Source organism: Engraulis encrasicolus, chromosome 6 (assembly GCF_034702125.1).
Source record: "Engraulis encrasicolus isolate BLACKSEA-1 chromosome 6, IST_EnEncr_1.0, whole genome shotgun sequence".
In the NCBI taxonomy this organism is placed as follows: Eukaryota; Metazoa; Chordata; class Actinopteri; order Clupeiformes; family Engraulidae; genus Engraulis; species Engraulis encrasicolus.
The window spans coordinates 48,444,561-48,465,179 of record NC_085862.1 but is presented as its reverse complement, the minus strand read 5'-3'; the positions used below and the strand labels follow the sequence as shown (position 1 = coordinate 48,465,179).

The following is a 20,619-nucleotide window of genomic DNA, read 5'->3' as shown; positions in this document are numbered from 1 at the left end:
TGTTAATTCAACACTTTACCAACAACCAACAAATAACACAGTGAGTGTTAAATATTTCAGTTGAATTACTGTAACACTGCACCCCAATGTACTGTTTACTTTATTGTGTCCGCCCCGCTGTGTTGCAGACACTGAGCTGCTGCACCGGGACAGCACCCCCCAGGAGCTTCAGCAGAGCCTGCAGCCCAATCTCCACGGCCTGGGACTCCTCTTCCTCAGCAAGAACATGAGCCGCGCCTTCAACTTCATACTCCTCTTCCAGTTGTAAGTAACTCTCTTGATTGCTAGTGCTTTTTAATGCTATATGGGCGTTTTATTGCTAGTTGTAACAGTCTAGTTTGAAACGTTTTGTGCTATTTTATATCATTAGTGTGCTTACTGCTGCTTACTGCAGTGTTTAATGACTTACTGTGTGTACTCCAAGAGAGGCTGAACAAAACCATCAGTTCATTCAGTTACAAGTAACTCCATTAAGTTGGTCTTCATTGCTAGTAGGCCTGCTGTATGTCCATTAAGCATGAGCACATGTACTCCTGAACAGAGTTGTATAAAGTAGTAATTACTACACTGTTTGCACGATGTTACATTGCTGCAATTGCTATAATATCATACTCTTGATGTTGTAATTACATCCGCAACAGTACCTCTACTTCTACTCTACACAACTCTGCTCTTGAACATGTGTATTACATAACTACATATTACTATTTTCCATTGAGTCTGTTTCTGTAATGGACAGAGGATGCACATGCTGGGTCTGGGGTGTTGCCTCTTGCCTCATCACGTAGCATCGAGCATGCTTGGAACGACCCGAATTGTTTTTAAAGTGGAATTAGCATAAACATGATAGAGGAATAGATTTCTTCAGAATTAACAAGTGTTAACATGATGTTTTCAGAGCGGAATTAATTTTTTATTCTGAATTAAAAATCAAACGTCCCATGTAAATGAGGCCAATGTATAACTTCAAACATAAAGTCAATCAAACAAGCAAACAACTTCTGCAAAAGTGTATTGGGGTTTTTGCTAACCCAGAATGTATACAGTTAAGTGAGGCTAGAATGCTTTATTGATCATGCACTATCAGAATCCATACGTATCACTATACCATATAATGCTTTTTGTTGAGGTCTCCCTTGAAACATATTGATTCAGCCAACCGTGGGTGAAAATAATAAATGATCTTGGACTGAGTATGGTTAAAAGTTGAAACGCCTCATCTTTTTTTCATAGGTTGACACCTTTCCAGGGTTTGGAATGTTCTCTATTTAGATAGAAGAGTTCTCTCTCGCTCTCTCTCTCTCTCTCTCTCTCTCTCTCTCTCTCCCTCTCTTTCTCTCTTTTTTGTTTCTCCCTTTTTTCTCCTATCTCTCTCCTCGCATAAAGCAGGATGCCAGGCCAACTTTCAGCCGCTGCCTCTCTTTAGTGACTTCTCTAAAACAAATGGTGTGTCGAGCCCTTTTAGCCCAGATGAATCATCCTCCGCCAGCCCGAGCGTTTTTCTTACCAGCGGCCCCATATGTTATCTCCTGCACTTGAGCGGCGGTTGAACAATGCGAAGGTCAGATGGGTGGGCAGAGTTTCCCAAACGAGAGCGGATCAGGGACTGTGGCGAGCCCCTAATCTACAGCAGACAGGCCCCTGTGCTGTGCAGTGCTGCAATGGGCCACTTATCAAGGACTCGAATGCTAAGCAGAGTGACTGCAACGTCTCAATCAGTGCCCCTGCTCGAGCACCCTGTAGTTAGCACTTAGTGCCATATACAAAGCTCTGCTCTAGCACCATCATCATGTATATACCTGTGGGTGGGAGCTTACTGGGGTGTGGGTGGGGGTGGGGTGGGCGGGGGTGTTACACTGGAGTGCACTCAATTTACATTCATTTTGTACATATCTGATGATCAGCTTGGTCATATTTCAGTGCGGCACTCCACTCCAGTGCACCCTATCTGCTCCTGTAATTTTGCACTCACACAGAGTTTCCTCTATGTTTCGTATTGTGTGCTAAATTCTCACACTGTCTCACACTCTCTCACTGACTTAAGTATACATCTGCACATTTACATGTTTCAGATGACCAATGCACCTTGACATAATTTTAAAGAAGCACACAAGCACCTTGATCTTGTCAAAAGGGTTAATATTGTTGCCTTGGCAACCCATGTACCCTGAGTGAAATGAGATTGCCACATGTGGTGTTTTCAGTTAAAGTCTATTAGGATCTTCTAATAGAAAAAAAGCTGTAAATATAAACATGCTTTGGGATGTATCCAAATATATTCCACTTTATTACTTTTCTATTTTAAGCCATTGATGCTGGATATTGCGTTGCGCAACATTGACCCTGGCGCCTGGGAAAATGGTTGCGTGAGGAAACCTGAATGCCCTCGCATGGAGTTTGACGAAACGCATCCAGATGGCGCAAGTCAGGTTAACGATTGACAGCAGTTAAGCCACGTGTGTCCCTGTCTACCGGGTGATTGACACCCTCCCTGCTGGTTGTAATTCATGCCCTCAGTATCACAAATCGTTCCTCCTCCACCATTTTACTTCAGGAGTAAAATCCAATCTTTCACTCCCCCTTAAACAAAGCCTGCAAATCCCCATTACTCTTGCTTCCCAGTGATAGCCACTGAAAGCATTTCAGGACCACGGCCAGCTCCCAAACTAAATATGCCTCTGATTTCAAAAATATGCATGGATGGCCCTGCCGTGGCTCTGGAGGTGGGGCACTCGTCTGCTTCTCGGCTGACCCAGGTTCGATTCCGGCCCGGGTCCTTTGCCGGCTCTTCCCCGTCTCTCTCTCCCCACTCGCTTCCTGTCAGTCTTCACTGTCTTTTCTTGAAATAAAGGCAAACAAAACATTTTTTTTAAGAATATACACGGATATGCTTGCTGCAGGACACGCAATCGAGGGCGCATGTGGTGCCCACAAAAGTTGCCATCTGTAGTTTATGTCAATTTTGCATTTGGGAGAGCATCTCATACAAGGTACACAGATGGTGTACAGTGCAATATTGACAAAACCATGACGGGCTATCTCCCAAACTTGTTGAGTTGAGAAGTTGAGTTCACAGTAGCGTCAAACAATGATGGAAAACATTAATGAGAGCCCCGTTGACTATCTGCCCCCTTGGTGATACCTCCATTGTGCCAAGTGCTCCGGTTGTCCTGAAGTAAGTATATGCATGCAGTCGCATGTGCAATTTAAGGCACACAGCACACAGCATGTCCCTGGCCAAACTGTGGGCTAACTAGTGCATCTGCCATTTAAACACAGTAACCTAAGTATGGCAGGTTATATGGAAACTAAAACCTATTGTCACTTTTGTCTACAACATGCATGTCCATGAACTGGTATTGAGTTTATAGCGAAATGCCTACAAGTATTAGCACACAGCCTCTTCAGAAGTATTTCATCATCTAACAGTATATTCATGAACAACAACAAAATATCACCACAGAGGTTAATAGCTTATACGATTTATATGTTATAGAGAGAGTGAAATCAACAGGAATATCTTAGACATAGCGTTGTGCTATATGTCTTTGTAGTTCTACCTTTGAGCAGTCAGCTATTTGTGTGTGTGCGTCTGTGTGAAAGCCACAGTTGAGTGGAATGACCTATGAAATGGCATTAAGACCTGATTTGCATTAAACTGAAAGCTCTACTAAAAGACTCAGACCTTTGTCATAACAGACTCTACGACAATGATTAGGGTGATAAAGGTATTCTGACTGAGTCAATGCTGTTTGTGAGTGAAAGGTGTGTGTGTGTGTGTGTGTGTGTGTGTGTGTGTGTGTGTGTGTGTGTGTGTGTGTGTGTGTGTGTGTGTGTGTGTGTGTGTGCGTGCGTGTGTGTGTGCGTGTGTGTGTGCGTGCGTGTGTGTGTGTGTGTGTGTGTGTGTGTGTGTGTGTGTGTGTGTGTTCATTTCGTATGGCACATGGGGGAAACGATACCCGACTTATATACCAGTTGCCATGCATATTTTAGAAATGTGTACATTATCCATAAAGAAAATTATATCACTGTAAAGTTATGGAAAAAGCCAGACTGTGCAGTGCTAGATTCTATTGTCAGAAATAATTACACAGATACAGGTGGCAAGGTTGTGCTGTTATTTTTTATTTTGTAGTTGTGGTTTTTTATTCAAGACACTATAAGCTCTTTTCCACTGCCGGTTTTCTGGTAGGCCTACAGCTCGACACAGCGCGACTCGGCCGCCACTTTTTGCTTTTCAATTGGGTACGACACAGCTCAATTGTAAAGCAAAATGTGGCGGCCGAGTCGCGCTGTGTCATGCTGTAGTCTTGCCAGAAAACCGGCAGTGGAAAAGAGCCTTACTGTATGTGCCAGTTTTGACCTGGCTTTGTTCAAAAGATGCTTATCATGTGTTCTGCAACATGTTTGTGGCGCTGTTGCTAATTAAGTAAAAAGGAATGCAAGTGCTTGCCTTGGTCATTTGCTGGTTTTGGCAACAGAGTATATTTTGGACAAAGATAATATACCGGTAGTCATTTTATGAAGAAATGGTTTCTGTTCTACCAAAACATTTGAGGATGAAAATGAGATTCACCTCCAAGAAAACCTGGCTTTCAGGCTTTCAGGCCTTCCTTATTTCAGCTGTCATACGTCCTTAGGGTGAAACTGAAACCTAAGAACCTGTTGCAAAGGTGAACTTGCTTTAGTGTCCAAAAACCCACAGTAAGCCTTCGGAACACTTTAGAACAATTGGCAAAGGTTACACTACATGCATAATGCATCGCCAGATACATATTATGTGTGAGAGTGAAAATACAATTTTGGGGTCAATCAAGTAAAGCGAACACAAAGGAACAATAATGATTTGTGTTACAGCTTGTAACACCTACAAAGACACGGTAGTACATTTTTCAATATGCTGTCAATACATGATGGCTTTGGGTGTTTAACCTATATTTAAGACCTTATTAAAGAAATCCTTTTTTCTCCTAAAGGGAATTATCTTGCAAGCACGTCAGCAAGGAATTCACTCATATACTAGCCCCTATTGGGCTAAAAATAGTGGAAGCCCATGACTGTCTATGTAATAACTTACAACTTACCCATGTGCAGTATGACGTCCTTTGTGACATTATAAGGTGTCTATGAATATGCTCAATTAAGACATTTTATACACTAATCTACTTAGAGAACATGTGCTGGAATATGGTTACGCAAATACCACCAACACAGGGCACAAATGCACCCCATGGCTGTCTATGTAATAACGTATTTTACAACTTAGCCATGTGCAGTATGACGTCCTTTGTGACATTAAAAGGTGTCTGAATATGCTCAATTAATACATTTTATACACTAATCTACTTAGAGAACATGTGCTGGAATATGGTTGCGCAAATACCACTAACACAGGGCACAAATGCAATTTAGTCCTGAAATAACAACCACACTGATGTGCAGAAGGAAAGACCACGAGGCTGCATCTTTTCTGTTCCACATCATTGGAAACCTTGAGCAAAGGCCAAGATTAACAAAAAGAATTCTTTTCATTTGGAAAATGTTCAAAATCAAATTAATGCATCATTAAGAGATATTACATTTCTGCTCAAGAGCTTTATTTTTTACTTATCCAATCAATGTTTAAAGATCATCACGACTCATCATCATCAGCCATCAAACATTAGCCTTTTTCTGTTTGTCAAAGTCATTCAAGCATCTCTTTGTAATACCACTGACATGGTATTTGTGGGGTAACAGAAAATAATGCGAACAATTTAAGCATACAGTACTTTACAGTACTTTGGGCATATGAAATTATTGAAACAAAAAGAAGAGCAAACCCAGTGGTAACAATGCAACTTTAAAGTTTAGGGTAATTTGGCATGAGGATGTTGAACTTTTCCAAGGTTGACTGCATTTCCTCTTTTTGAGCTTTTATGAAATAGCCTCATATTTTATGAAAAAGACTAACCACTGCCGCGGTGGGTACTAGCCAGCCTTGTCTGCAAGTTCACCACAAGCTTTTCCAACAACTTGTCCCCAGATGTATACCCCACCTCATAAAGTGCTGAAATCACGTCTAGTCTACCCCACAGGCCCGGCCTGACAAAGGGCCAGGGTAGGATTTGTGCTTCTGTTCTGTGTGGCGAATGTGTGTATTGACCTGTTTTTATGAAAGGGCGGCGGGATGAAATGTGAGAGCCCTGGGGAGAAGCACAAATCCAGGCAAGAATGAGGGAGTGCACAGGCTGGGCTGAGGGGGTGGGGAGAGGACAGGGCTAAACTGGATTGGCTCATCTGGCATAGCGGGCATTTCCTGGTGGGTACTGCACCCTTTTGGGCCCCTATTTTCAGAAATGTAAAAAATAAATTAAAAGAATATGAAAATAGGAGTCCACGAGGGTGCGTGGCCCACCGCTGAATCAGTTCTGCGCCACTAATTCTTGGGTTGCAGTTGACGTCATAGTGCTGCCCCTGGTGGCGATCTACAACTGCTGGTGGACAACCCTCGCTTGGAGCCATTGAAACCCATTCAAAAGTACATTTTTTCGATGTTCGACAGAATATTTTTAATTAGACCTTAAAAGCTGAGAACCCCAGCTTTCCATACCTGAAAACGGTATTTTCCTAGCATCTACCAATCCGAAGGTAGCCTACTTTAAGTCCAGGGTTACTTTTCTAAAGACAGCGTTTTGTTTCCTTGGAAACGGACGCAGTTTGCGTGATGTGCTATTTACGCCGCGAACCTTAAACGGTGGTCAACACTGTGTTTTCCCCTTCCAAAATGCCTCAATTCACAATCGCCAAGTATCTCTCCCTACATGCCGGGTCCAACCGCTTGCAGTAGTCGCTCATGTCCATGTTTACGTTGTCAAGGAGCTTCCTGTCCACCATATGAGCTGAGTTACTGTATCATTGTGAGTAACACATAAACCGCGTCCGTTTCCAAGGAAACAAAAGCTATCTTTAGAAAAATAACCCCGCAGTAGGCTACCTTCGGATTGGTAGATGCTAGGAAAATACCGTTTTCAGGTATGGAAAGCTGAGGTTCTCAGCTTTTAAACAAGACCCATGGTGTGTCTTAAGGTCTAATTAAAAATATTCTGTCGAACATCGAAAAAATGTACTTTTGAATGGGTTTCAATGGCTCCAAGCCAGGGTTGTCCACCATTTCAAATTCGCACGCTCCAGTGAAGGGGCATTCTGACGTAACTGCAACCCAAGAATTATGAGGGGCCCCTTTATAAATGTATAAATAAAAATGCCAGGCCCTATTTCTCCCCCCATTCCAGCCCTGGGAGAGGTGGTTTCTATTTTTTTACGGCAAAAAGGACTAGTTCAGCCATCATTCAGAAGTGTCCCAAACCATTGTGGTCACACACTTTTTGCAGTGTGTAAAAGCACCAACACCCCACCCCCTCCCCTTTAATCTGGGGGATGGACCAAAACAGAACTTGACAAACAGCACAGACGAAGGAAGCTGCAATAGTATTTGAAAAAAATATGTATGTTTCGGGTGTGCACTCCTCTTCATCAGATGTACCATTCATTAATTTCCTAAGGAATGAAGACCTAGAGAGCTCTGTGTAATGTATACTTTAGGAATGGTGTGTTTTTATATCTGTATGTTGAAACATGGAAAAGTACTCTGCAGTATTGTGCATTGTGCTTCATGTTCTACATCACTGTGCTTGGGAAAGGGTTGAAGCTGTCACTGAATACACATCTAGTCATAGCCTACCTCACATACAGTATAGGAACAATTCACAAGTATGACCAAGCACACCTCATTACTGCATGTATACTGCATTGAGAACCTCTCCTGGTTCACAAAGTTATGTAACTTTTATGTGCTATGACTGTTGTTCACTCATCATTGTTTGTATATCATTATATATGTGTTGCAATGCTACATGGATGCATTGACTTTCACTAGCTTAGCGACATACTCCCTCTTTTAACTTGTCTTAAAGCAAGACAACGCTTCACATGAAAAATAAGACACTTTACCACCTTTATAAACCCCAGCCAACGATTTTAACTGTATTAAGCCCCAAAATAGTGGCATACCCCTTTAAGGGTCTTTGTCAGGATGAGACAAAACTGTTGAAATGCATCGCTAAGAACTCTAAGAACTAAATTGTCCTTGCAATTATTCTGACAACCAACCAGAGATAGTTCAAAGATGTGCTTTTCCGGCCCTACCGTGGCTCTAACGGTAGGGCACTCGTCTGCTATGCGGCTGACCCGAGTCTTTCCCGGCCTGGGTCCTGTGTCTCTTCCCCGTCTCTCTCTCCCCACTCACTTCCTGTCATGTCTTCACAGTCCTGTCTCAAAATAAAGGAAAAAGCCCCAAAAATAAAATAAATAAAATTCTCCCCACCCCAACTTCACCACATCCTAGCTACTAAGTTAGACACAGTAGAACGCAATCAGGTACAGCAGGACAAGCAGTTGTAAAGGGATGACCAGGGTACTGCACATATAGTACATTTTTTTCTACTGTGGATTCCAGTACAGACAGATTGTATATCCATATTGTTATATTCTTTATTTATAATAGATATCTTCTGTTATACAGTCTTTTTTGGCTATGCGAGAAGCGAAACTTTTTGTAGCCCATCGTTGAACTCTTCACACAGTGCACTACAATAGGGCTATACTATAATAGGATGGCAAAAAGACCTTTGGCATCCTGAGCTGTGCTTAACATGGCCATTATGCTTCTCCATTTCACACAGTTTAGTTGTCAAAAGGCAGGCTTGATTTCCCTGCTGTATGTAAAGTGTCCTTCACCGCTGAGATGTCAAAAGCACTCTCTTCTCTTCTCTTCTCCTTTAGCCCAAAGTAGCTATTGTTCATGTAAATCTCGAGCCTCCTCTAGTCATGCTGCTGAAGGTCAGTGTGTATTGTGTGTGTGTGTGTGTGTGTGTGTGTGTGTGTGTGTGTGTGTGTGTGTGTGTGTGTGTGTGTGTGTGTGTGTGTGTGTGTGTGTGTGTGTGTGTGTGTGTGTTTGTGTGTGTGTGTGTGTGCGTGTGCGTGTGCGTGTGCGTGTGTGTGTGCGTGCGTGCTTCTGTATGTTTGTGAGAGATAGAGAGAGAAAGAGATGAACTGTGCGTGCACACACACATGCACGCACAGACGTGTGCACACACACACACACTCACACACACACACTCACACACACACACACACACACACACACACACACACACACACACACACACACACACACACACACACACACACACACACACACACACACACACACACACACACACACACACACACACACACACACACGTGTTCACCTCCAGTGCCACCGTGGTCACCTCCACAGGTTGAGCCAAGAGGACTCCCGAAGTACGGCAGGGTGACTCATCAATTCTTTGAGGACGCAAAGGTTAATGAAAATCGGGAGATTGAGTGCATTATCAGTCCTTCGCCTGTACGCTCTGCTCTGCTCTGCTCTGGCATGGAGGTAGTCAGGCCCGCTGACAGCTTTGCCCGGGCCCAGGACAAAGTCACCTGAAAAGGCCCCCCTGCCCAATAGATGCAATGTAATGAGGGACTAATTCTGGACCCCATCTCTCTCTGGGCCCGAGACAGCTATCCCCTTTGTCGTCCCCCCGTCTGCACTCCTGGAGGTAGTAGTACGTGGCCTTGGGAGGACACAAGCACTAAGCAGGTTTTTAATCCTCTGCGTGCCCCACAAGACTGCCAGGGAGTTGAATGTTATTTATATATGAAATGTCATTGCTATCGTAACCAAAGATTTTTTTTTCCCCCTCCCCTGTCCTTTCTGCCTTTCTTTTTTTTCCCACCACACACCACGCACACACACACACAAACGGGCACGCACACACAAATGCGCGCACATGCGCGCACACACACACACACACACACACACACACACACACACACACACACACACACACACACACACACACACACACACACACACTTTCACACACTTTCACACACACACTTTCACACACACACACACACACACACACACACACACACACACACACACACACACACACACACACACACACACACACACACACACACACACACACACACACACACACACTCAGTCACATGCACACACACACACACACACAATAATGGCCGGGGCCAATGAAATGCATTCTGCACAGGCGAGGTAGGATGACGAATGGCGCATTACTCCGCTGACTTCATTTTGTAGGTGGCATTATTTATAATGTAGGCGTGTGCATAATGAGTTTTTTCCCCCCTTCTTTTTCTATGATCAAGATTGCCCTATCTTACACACTGGCTCGTTGTTATGCAGTTTTGAAGATTTTTTTTGGCTCACGTATAATAGATAATCATGGAGTCTTAGAAAACGAGTTCAAAGAAGTCGTCGCTCTGTCTCTCATGGACAATGGCACTGCCAGGAGCAGTTAGTAGCATACGTTAGTAGCATAGTATAATACCATATAAACCTCTCAGACTATGACAGTTGTCAAGTGGCAAAACATTTTTCAAGACTGAATAAACATTGAAAAGATTTTTTTCCAGAAAGATCTGTAGCGATCTACAGAGCAGCGTCAGCCATATCAGGCCTGCAACAGTGCTCTAGTCTGCTGATGGAACAGGCCTTGTTATCAGCATTTAGACAGGTTTCCCTAACATATAACCAATCGATGCCTCCTTCATTGTGTTCGAGTGGCTGGGCCATCGACCTGCAGGTGTGCGGGTATGTGTGCGTGCGTGTGTGTGTGTGCGTGCGTGCGTGCGTGCGTGCGTGCGTGCGTGCGTGCGTGCGTGCGTGCGTGTGTGTGTGTGTGTGTGTGTGTGTGTGTGTGTGTGTGTGTGTGTGTGTTTGTGTGTGTGTGTGTGTGTGTGTGCGCGCATGCGTGTGCGCGTGTGTAAGTGTGTGTGCGCGCGTGTGCACGTGCATTGCATGTGTGAGTGTGTGAGTGAGTGTGTGAGCGTGTGTGTATGAGTGTGTGTGTGTATGTGCACACGTGTTCATGAGTGTGTGTGTGGGTGAACTCTCTGCCAGCCTCTTCCCGTCCGTAGCGTCTCAACATCGGCAGGGCTGTCTGTCAAACGGACCCCTTACTGACATCCTCTGGCATGGACACAGGCCTCGCGCTGTGGTCAATATGGCGGACAGTCAGCTTAGCTTTATCTTGCGTTCAGCCATTTTTATCTCACCCTTTTTTTGATGGCTCTGTCTGCCAAACTGAGTTTTCCCTGCTAAGTGCCATTAATTTATGTGCATTTGGAGTGCGTGTTCTTCATCTCTACCGCCCCAGAGACGAAGAGGAGGTGTTAGATGTGTTATCTTCAACAGATATAGGAGAGGACTGAGTCACAAGTGATCATCTTTCTTTCTGTCTTTATGCTGATTCCGGAGTGTTATCTCTTATGGAATGTGTGAACTATGTGAACTGTGTTTTGAAAGGGTGGGTCTGTACATGAATAGTTTCTGTAGGTTAGTGTGATGAAAAGATGATGTTTTGTCACGTATGTGATCGTTTTTTTTAGTTTCATTTGTCTTTCTTGCATATATGGTTGATGAAACGATCTGTTTTTTCTTTCCTGTCTTGTTGGATCTCCATTGAGGAATGTGAATTATAAAGGTCTTCAATAGACTATGCACAGTCATTATATTGTAGTATCATGCTGAATGTATTAATTAATTTATTCAACTGTTATTTTCTGTCTTGCATACATTTTCCTTTTGAACCGGCACGATTACTGATATGCCTTTTATATCTTACAGCATTTCTATTGGGATCAGCTACGTCCTGGCCGGCAGTGAGGCATATGCCGCACTCTTTCACATCAGGTAAGCCCACATTTACATTCACTCCCCAGAGATGCAGAGAAATACTTTTTGAGGAATAGCCCAAAAACATGCCATGGCTTTCCTTAGAAACATCCCTGCAAGATCCTGCCTATGGTTCAGATTTGAAGGTCATTTGAAGGCCTGTTTACGCCGCTGGTAGTCATTTTTTGTGTGGAAATATTATCTCAAGAAATTCAGTCTGTTGAAAGCATTGTGGAATTGCAACTGTACAGCATCGACTACAGCAAGTTGTTCACTTCGGGCTGAAGTAAAATTTTGTTTTTATCTAGTTATCGGCGGATGCATCAAGTTTAGGTGGAAAACAAATCAATATGTGTAAAACTCTTCGTAAAATAGGCATGGTTATAGTTATTTATCAACCAAGAATATCACCCAGAGACCTATCTAAAATCTATTCAGGTGCTAGGATTGCTAGGCCCTAAAAATCTTATGTGTTGAAGGAACCAACTCCACAGTCAGTCTTGTGAAAAAAAATCATGTCTCCTGAATAAGATACATTTAATTAATTTTTAGTGGATAGATTTAGCAGTAGCAGAATGTAGGCCTCTGTGTGTGCACATAGAGAGTACATAATAATATACTCCCAATGATTGTGCATTATGTTTGTGGAATTCTGGGAATGTGTACAACAAGCCTGGCTCAATTGACTCCAGACTGAAACGTAAGGCTCATAATAGGTTTAACCCCTGGCCTCACTTAGCAAGAAAGATAAAATTGTTGTGCTCGCTGGGAGGAGGTTTACCAATTACTCTAGATAATTGGTATGCCAAGTCTACCAATCCACAATCCAAACAGGGCTTGTAACCAATCCACAATCTTGGACACGAAAACCTCCCAGAAACATATGAAAGAAGTGAATTTCAAAACCCTTTAAACCCTTTTTCTCTTGTAGTTATACATCTTTGCCTTTCTCCACTGTGTCATTGCATGTCATGCAGGGTTTTTCCAGAAGTTTGCTTTTTAATTGAGCCATTTTTTAGTCAGCCTATCCCCTCAACAATGTGTTTGGAGTCACAGGGACTCATTACCAGAAATGTACTCATTATATCTTGGCCAAAGGGGCTAAGGCACACTAGCAATCCTATAATCTCCAGTGCTTTTTGACAAGATGGGGAAAAAAGCACTACAGAACTTTAAAAGGGGCCGATTGGAGCTGAAGGACATAGTTCAGGATGAGGTCAGGCAAGCTGTATTATTGCCTTGCTGTGTGCGAGACATTGATGCCAAGTATTTCATATTTGTTTTCTGAGGTAGGTAGCGCAGTAATGCAGAGATCCACTGGTGGTTTGTAGGATTCAAAGCCAAATGTCTGGAGCTGTTTCCAAACAATCGATTCAATTCCCTTTCAATTGACCAAAAAAACCTCGGGGCTGAGAAAATCTGCCAGCATCTTGAAGGCAGTTTTTTGGCTGTTGCTTTTTTATTGTCACTGTTGTTCACATAGGCAGGTGCTTCCGGAAAAAACAAATAATGATCTTGCAGATTTTTGATAGCTATTGGCATTCTGTCCGAGTCCAAGATGCAAACGAGAAGGGAAAATTGAATAAACGCGAATCTGGTACCCTCTCCAAGAAGACCATACGGCGTCGTAATTCAATTAGGGAGCTCCTCTAATTGCAACCTGTGCTGGCACCTCTGCTGCTGATTTGGGTCTGTCCTTCACCAAGTCATACATCTTCATTGCTGCGGTAGAGTCGGGCACATTGGCTTCTCTGATGGCCTGTTTATTAATGCAGCTAAAAGCGGCAAATAGTCAACATTTCTGCAAAATGGCAAGTCCTGAGGAGACAGTAATGTTATTGCGGGCTTAAAAAATGGTGGAAAATAAACAAAATCAGATTAAAAATACACAGCTTAATGTTGTTTACTGTTCACACTATTGACCTCTCAAACAAAGCGTCAGAAGACTCTCACTGGTCTTTAGCACCACAGATTTAGGGTTTGTTTTTTCTATTAGTTCTTGGCACAGTGACGGTGTTGACACCTACAGTATTTACAAATGATCACAGCGTTCCTTTGCCCTTGAATCACATGTAACTTATAATGAATTTGCTTCTCATTTTAATTAAAGCACTCTCTGCCCCTGGTGAGGACAAACAGTATGAAGGCAAAGATGAGAAATGGTACATAGTTGTCAGTCAAGGGATATCGTGCTTTATATCTCCCCCACTCAGCAAAATAGTGTTCCTTAAATACCAAGCAAGGAATAATTAAATGACTGTTTGTCTTGCAGTAGGCATTCTTCATTGACTTATGATTGGCCATGGCCCATTTTTCATTCATGGTGATGTTTCATTTAAAATAAGCCATAGTTAATGCTGAATCTCGCTAAATGACCCGTGTTTATTTTCAAACCTAGAAATACATATGCCTGGTTTGGATATTCTCATCTAAATGACTCTTTAAATCTTAAATTATTTTTTTGGGGGAGAGACGTAACCGATGATCATTAAAATATTTACCAGTCTCTCAAGAAAAAATTGAAAAATAGACTCAGATGACTCAGAGACTTGTAGATGACACAAGAGGCATATCCCACAAAGGAAAGCTAAACCAAAACTTTTTGCGGTATATACTTTGTAGTTGATACGTTTTCATGATGACTGAATTATTTAAGGTGGGTGAAGAAGCAAAAATCTATGGGTGTGATATTTGTAAGGATGTCTGCATATTCTTTTTGTAGCTTTTATTTAATAAATCAATGCCAGCTTAAATGTGAATAAATGATTATGTGGTTTACGCCCTTCTACTCGGTTGGTACTGTAAGTTCCTGAACTGCAGTCCCAAACTGTCGAACTGACTTGAGATATAGGATAAATCACAGGGTCTTATCGCTAAGCAAGGGCTTTAGACTTGTCCAGGTGGTGTTCCAAGAGTTCAAAACAAGGTTAAAGTATCAACCACAGTGAAACTAAAAGCACAGAATTTGCCCAACTCAAAGAACAGGTATGACCCTGGGCCCTGGGAGCATTGGGATTACTGATAAAAGCCCCTTTGTTTGGCCCGTAGCTACATGTTTCTTTTAGCGATATAATTGGTTGTGTAGTATTAGTATTAGGATTTTTATTTATTTATTTATTTACTGTTTTTGGAGGGGACTCTCACCCAGACTAGAAAATGGCATGTCGGCCTATGGCAGGCAGAAGGCCCTAGTGTCCCCTCTGCTCCAAAAAATTGTAACAAACACTAAACTTATACAGTACTGTTGAAATGGACAGTGTACGATCCTCCCTAACATTCTCATGGCTATTTCAGACAGGAAACGCTAATGTCTAATAACCAATATTGTATTAGAGCCAAGCATAAGGCAGTATGACTGGTCATAGGGGCTTATACTGAAAGCATCTGCTCGAGACACTGCAGCGAAAGCTGTGGAGCTGCTAACTTAAGACAGCCCGGCCTCAACAGTCTGTGCCTAAACCAATCAGACCTTGCTCCCTGATGCTGCATTAGTTCAAGTCTACAGTCTGCTGGGCTGGATCTGACAGGTCGTGAAAGCAATATGGCCTTGTTTTCCTCCCTCCTGCTGCCCAGTTCCACCTGCTTTAAACTGCTACAGATAAGAGGGTTCTATTATTCCATGTTTGTACGTTTATCCTCTCAATTAAGTATACCTTGTGTTTTGCATGCAGTTGTAGCCTCTTACTGCAGATGGGGTGGCCGGCTGGTCTATTCACTGTTTGCTGAAAACACACAACTACACCAACTCTATGACAGTATCGAGACCCTTAAGTAACAGATTACGACATAGCCAGGACAATTTTGGTGACAGTAAGGTTTTATAACATGGGCTCTGTGCTAAGGGGTTAAACACTACATAGTTTGGTAACACTTTACTTGACAGCGGCTTTGTATGTATGACATGACAGTGTCATAAATTACACATCCAATCTCACATTAAGGCTGGTTTATCAGGCTGAAAGACAGCTCAAACAATGTCTACCTTTCATGACCATAAAAGGTTTATGACATTGACATAATGTTAATGACTTGTTAATGACTGCATCATGACACTGTTTTGACACTTTTATGACATGATTATGTCATGCGTATGACGTCGGCTTCAAGTAAAGTGTAGCCCATAGTTTTAGACCAGAACATTCATATTTATTTGCCCATCACCCCATATAGTCATAGCCAATGAATGATAGTTATTGTTTTGCAGTGCGCCCTTGTTTTGCTAGGAGTTGGCTGTCAATACATAGGCCTGTGCTCCATCCAAACAAAGACTTCTCGATTCAACAGAGGAGCGAAGTTTCTCTCTGAACAGAAGTGTGTGTGTTGTTGTTGTGGCTGACATAATTGAAGAAAGAGATTGCCAACTCAAGATGGAATGATTCTCCAGGAGTGTTCACTTGAGTAAAAAATATGTGCCTCCGCTCGTGCTACAGGTCTTTAAATATTTAAATTTGTGGGTGTCGAGGTAATGGAGGCATACTTGTGATTTTGTTTTCTGTGACATCTGTGGTCGAAATGCAATATGCATGATGTTTTCCTTTTTATTACGCTGTAATGTATTTATGAGCCCCTTAAAACAGTAAAATAGAAACATATTGTGGCAGTCATTTATTTATAATGTCGAATCCAATATTATGTTTTTGCAGCATATGCTTCTGCTGTTATTTCACCAGATTTGATAGATTTGACATACTGCGCGTTATGAGTGTGTGGGCTGGAGTGAAAACATTGCATAGGACATTGTGTTCCTAGACGATGCGACCGACTTTGTTTAGGGCACTGACATTTACATGCTGACTTCTTAATGTCATGCCCTTATGTGTATTGTAATAAATGAAAAAATGAATGCATCCCAACCAACCACATCGCACTGGAAGGGCAAATTTGTGGCTCTCCTCCTCAGCTTGTGGAGAGGGCATAGACTCTGCCTGTTGTACTGTGGCTAATGGCGGACTATTAATGTGCATGTTAATGGGAGATGAGGGATGCTGATGAAACCATGATGACTGGAAGCTTGTCCTCTCCCTCGTGATGTCACGTCGGTGTGGCAGTGTGCTGAGCGCATGGGGCGATTGGGTTGTCACAGACAAATGTGTGCTGTCACAGCACCCATCTGGGCTGGGACACCCTCATCTTGCACCTCTCTCAGTCTCTCTGCTTCTCGCTGCCTCTCTTTCTCTCTCTCTATCTCTCTCTCTATCACACACACACTCATACAATGTTTTGTTCTTCCCACCATCTTTTTTTTCATTTTCCTTTGTTTATCTTGTACAGTATTGTACTGTTTATTTCATCCTTGTTTCACCCTCCCGATATCCTTGCTTCACCCTGTTAAAATGTCCTCCTTTTTTACCTCCGTTCTCTTTTTTTTCCCTCCTTCAGCTTCTCCTCAGCTTTCCCCCATATCCTTCCACCCATTTCACTCCTCTATTTCCTTTCACATGCACAATGTGGTGACCTGGAAAGTAATGGCTGTTATTAACCCATACGGTGATATAAGTTCAGGAGTGATGTGTTCATTAGCCTGCCTCTAAAAATAATGCCCCTGCTGAAGTGTTGAAGTGCACTGGCTAGTTATGAAGCCTCCTGAGACCATCTGGAAGCATATGTAGTCATGAGCTACAGTATAGAACATATGGTGATATGTACCCCTGTGTGAAATTGATATGTGTCAGAACTTCAACCCGTATTTTTTTTTGGTAGTTTTGGGATTTAGATATACTATATTTATACATAGGTGGTTTTCAGAGGGAGAAATACTTTGACAGGGTTTCTAAATGGGCCAGACTGTCAGTGAAACAAACAAAGTGTACTTTGTTGTGATATTTAAGGTGTTTGGTAGACTTTCTTTCTTTCTTTCTTTCTTTCTTTCTTCTTTTCTGAGAGTTTCTTGACAATCTTGTTCTGTTCACGGCACATTGACTGCAGTGTAATTTACAAGTGGTGCTGTGCGTCAGTTGCTGCCATCTCGTGCAGGTTATTTGGGCTCATTCCTTAAAATAGATGATCAAATTAAACCAGGAAGTCAGAATGAGTGTCTTCAAGAATTATAATAATAATTCTTTCTCGATATTAAATCGTCACATGGGTACGTTGTTTGTTTTCCTTGCACTGCAGGATTCACAGGTCCGATTGAAATTAATGAGAGGGTGATTCACAATTAATGTAGTTTAATTGGTTTAATTTCTTCCCAGGAAATTTGAACTATATGCCGTCTTGTTTTATAATTTGCCTCATTATTGCCGTTGATACTGCCATGTTCGTTTCTACTCCATTGTGCACCCATATAAATTCCCATTATTTATTACCCCTCAACCCCTGGGCATGAATAAGAAAAGATATCACATTATTTATTACACCTACATGAGCTGAGTGCAGATACTGAAGAATTACAGTTTTGTTGTGGAATTAAATGGTAGATTCAGAGCACAAATCCTTAATTGAGGTGTTCACTTAGCCTGGCTATCGCAACTATGAAGCTCTTGTGAGCTTAATCTGGCCAACCTGTCATACGAAATGATTTCTTAACAGATGCCCTCATCCTGAATTAACAACTATGCTTTTGGAAACTAGCTGCCGTGTTTACCCTTTTCTAAAACTGCACCCTGTACCTTTACCACACTAACCTGGCTCTCACCAGATCCATGTGTATTTCCAGTCAGCTTCATGAGCTTACTTGAGGATCTGGGGTGCATTTCAGATTTGCCCGCCATGTAGCAGAACCAATAAAGATCACAGGATTTTCAGAGATAAGACGTAGTCAAAGTTTAAACATAGTGGAGAAGGTATGAATTAGTGAAATGTGACTGTTGTTTCAGACAACAATGGCGGCTCATGTGGACTCACTCGATGAGATTGATTCTGTAATTTCAACAATATTTTTTTGAATCTGTGAGTTATTAAAGTAGCATTAAAATTTAAAGTAGCAGTAAAATGTCAGACAAGTGGTTTATGCAATCAAATGCAATGATTTTTATATATAGTACAGTATATAAAACCACACATTTGCAGATCAAAGCGTATGGCATAGTTCCAGATGAATGTTCTGACAAGAGTCAGGTTAGTACTATACCACCTAGGATAGTGTTTCTCAACGGGGCGATGGGGAGCCCTAGGGGGGCATTGAGAATAATGCAGATGACTGGGGCAGGGTTACCATGGCGTTGCATTGTCTATTTTATTCTTCAATACTAAGGCGGGCATTGGCAGGCTTATGATGAGTTCAAGGGGGCGTTAATTCACAAAAGGTTGAGAACCACTGACCTTGGATAATCATTTCTGCATTCCTCTGGCTATCCCCTCAAGTGATTTTGAGCTATGTAAAATTGTGTCCTAAAATAGTCCCATGCTCATTTGCAAATCAGACCACACCTGGCAGGCTTGTTTTTTTTACAGGGGGTGTTTTTATTTTCCTTTCAATTGTCACACTCTGACACCGACGCTCCCTACCTTTTGAAACAGACACACAGACGCCCACAGCTAGAGTTTCACTCTGTTCAGGCACAGTTGAAAGGCAGCCGCTAAGATGGCCATCAGTTTGAGCAAAACCAAGTTAAATTATTGTCAGTTATTCAACTGTTCTTCTGTTATTTTCCCCTGATATTCTATTATTATTCTCTGTTATTATTCTTTTTATTTTTCCCTTCAATTGTCACAGTCACTCACTGTCATTCCCTACCTGCTGAAACAGACACACAGATTGTCACAGCTGGAGCTTCACTCTAAAGGCACATTTAAAAGGCAGTAGTAAAGATGGCGGTCGGTTTCAGCAAAACCAAGTTCTGTCATTCTCTGTTGCCTTTTAACGAATCTATTTCATGATCAAAAGACATGTTCATGCATATTTTGTGAGCGTTTTATCCTGATATGACAGCAGTAGGTTAGAAACAACAGCAGCTGATAGAATATTTGGCAGTATGTAACATGAAGAGCTCAGATAATGTTAGTCCAAGTACAGTACAGGGTCAGGAATCTAACGATCGTCCTTGTGCAAGGTCTGACTTAGAAACAAACCAAAAGTATTATGGTTTTGAAACACAACAAGAATATTGTATCATACATGTGTGTGTATTACACATGAATGTTTTTACCTCTGTAGAATCAGGCTTACAGTACATCAACATACATCAACTGGCAATGGAAAGGACCTCTGGGAGAAAAAAAGGTTGCCTTCTATGTGCTTCTAGTGCCCTTGACACTTAAGCCCCGTGTGTCTATATGAAAAATGAACAGACTCTCTATGATAAGACGCCGTCATCACATATTATGCAGCTAGATACCGCAGTCAGACCGCGCTCTGATCACAAATCTGCAGGGAAGTAATTAATCAGTGGGTCTGTATAAACATGCCACTCTCTTTTGTAATTTTAAACTTACTCAAGTGCAGTGATACCGCTCCCGTGAGCGCCGCTCGCATGCTGTATTCTGCCTTTTCCCCTGTGGTCTCCAAAACAAGACCAAGTACTGTACATCAGCATATTATTTCATCAGCAGTTTATTTGTAGCAGCCTATTCACTGTAATGCTCTCACACTGTACGCTGATTGTTTTTGGAAGCAGTGATCTATATACTGTGTAGGCTGTATCGGTTATTCCCAACCAGAGGCTTGCATACCACCGAGGGTACATGAATATGAACACACTGCAGGGGTGCGAAGGGGAAATGTATAAGTACAAATACATTGAGGATAATCACAGTGTTATAGAGGAAGAGGTGCAGAGCATGAATGAGGGGGTACGCGTGGTACTGTTAGGGGGTACACAAGACGAAAAAAACATTTGGAACACTTTGAAAACACTATTCTTTATATCTCCACCTGAAATGGTGGGATT

At 42.2% G+C, this 20,619-nt stretch overlaps 1 protein-coding gene across 1 annotated transcript in view; it reads left to right on the top strand.

The window, feature by feature from the left end:
* Positions 1–20,619, top strand: part of si:ch211-51h4.2 (uncharacterized) — a 150,371-nt gene that overhangs the window by 28,722 nt on the left and 101,030 nt on the right. Inside the window, exons 6-7 of the mRNA XM_063202089.1 lie at positions 129–264; positions 11,744–11,809. Coding sequence (XP_063058159.1) covers positions 129–264; positions 11,744–11,809 — 202 coding nt within the window. The remainder of the gene's footprint in view (positions 1–128; positions 265–11,743; positions 11,810–20,619) is intronic.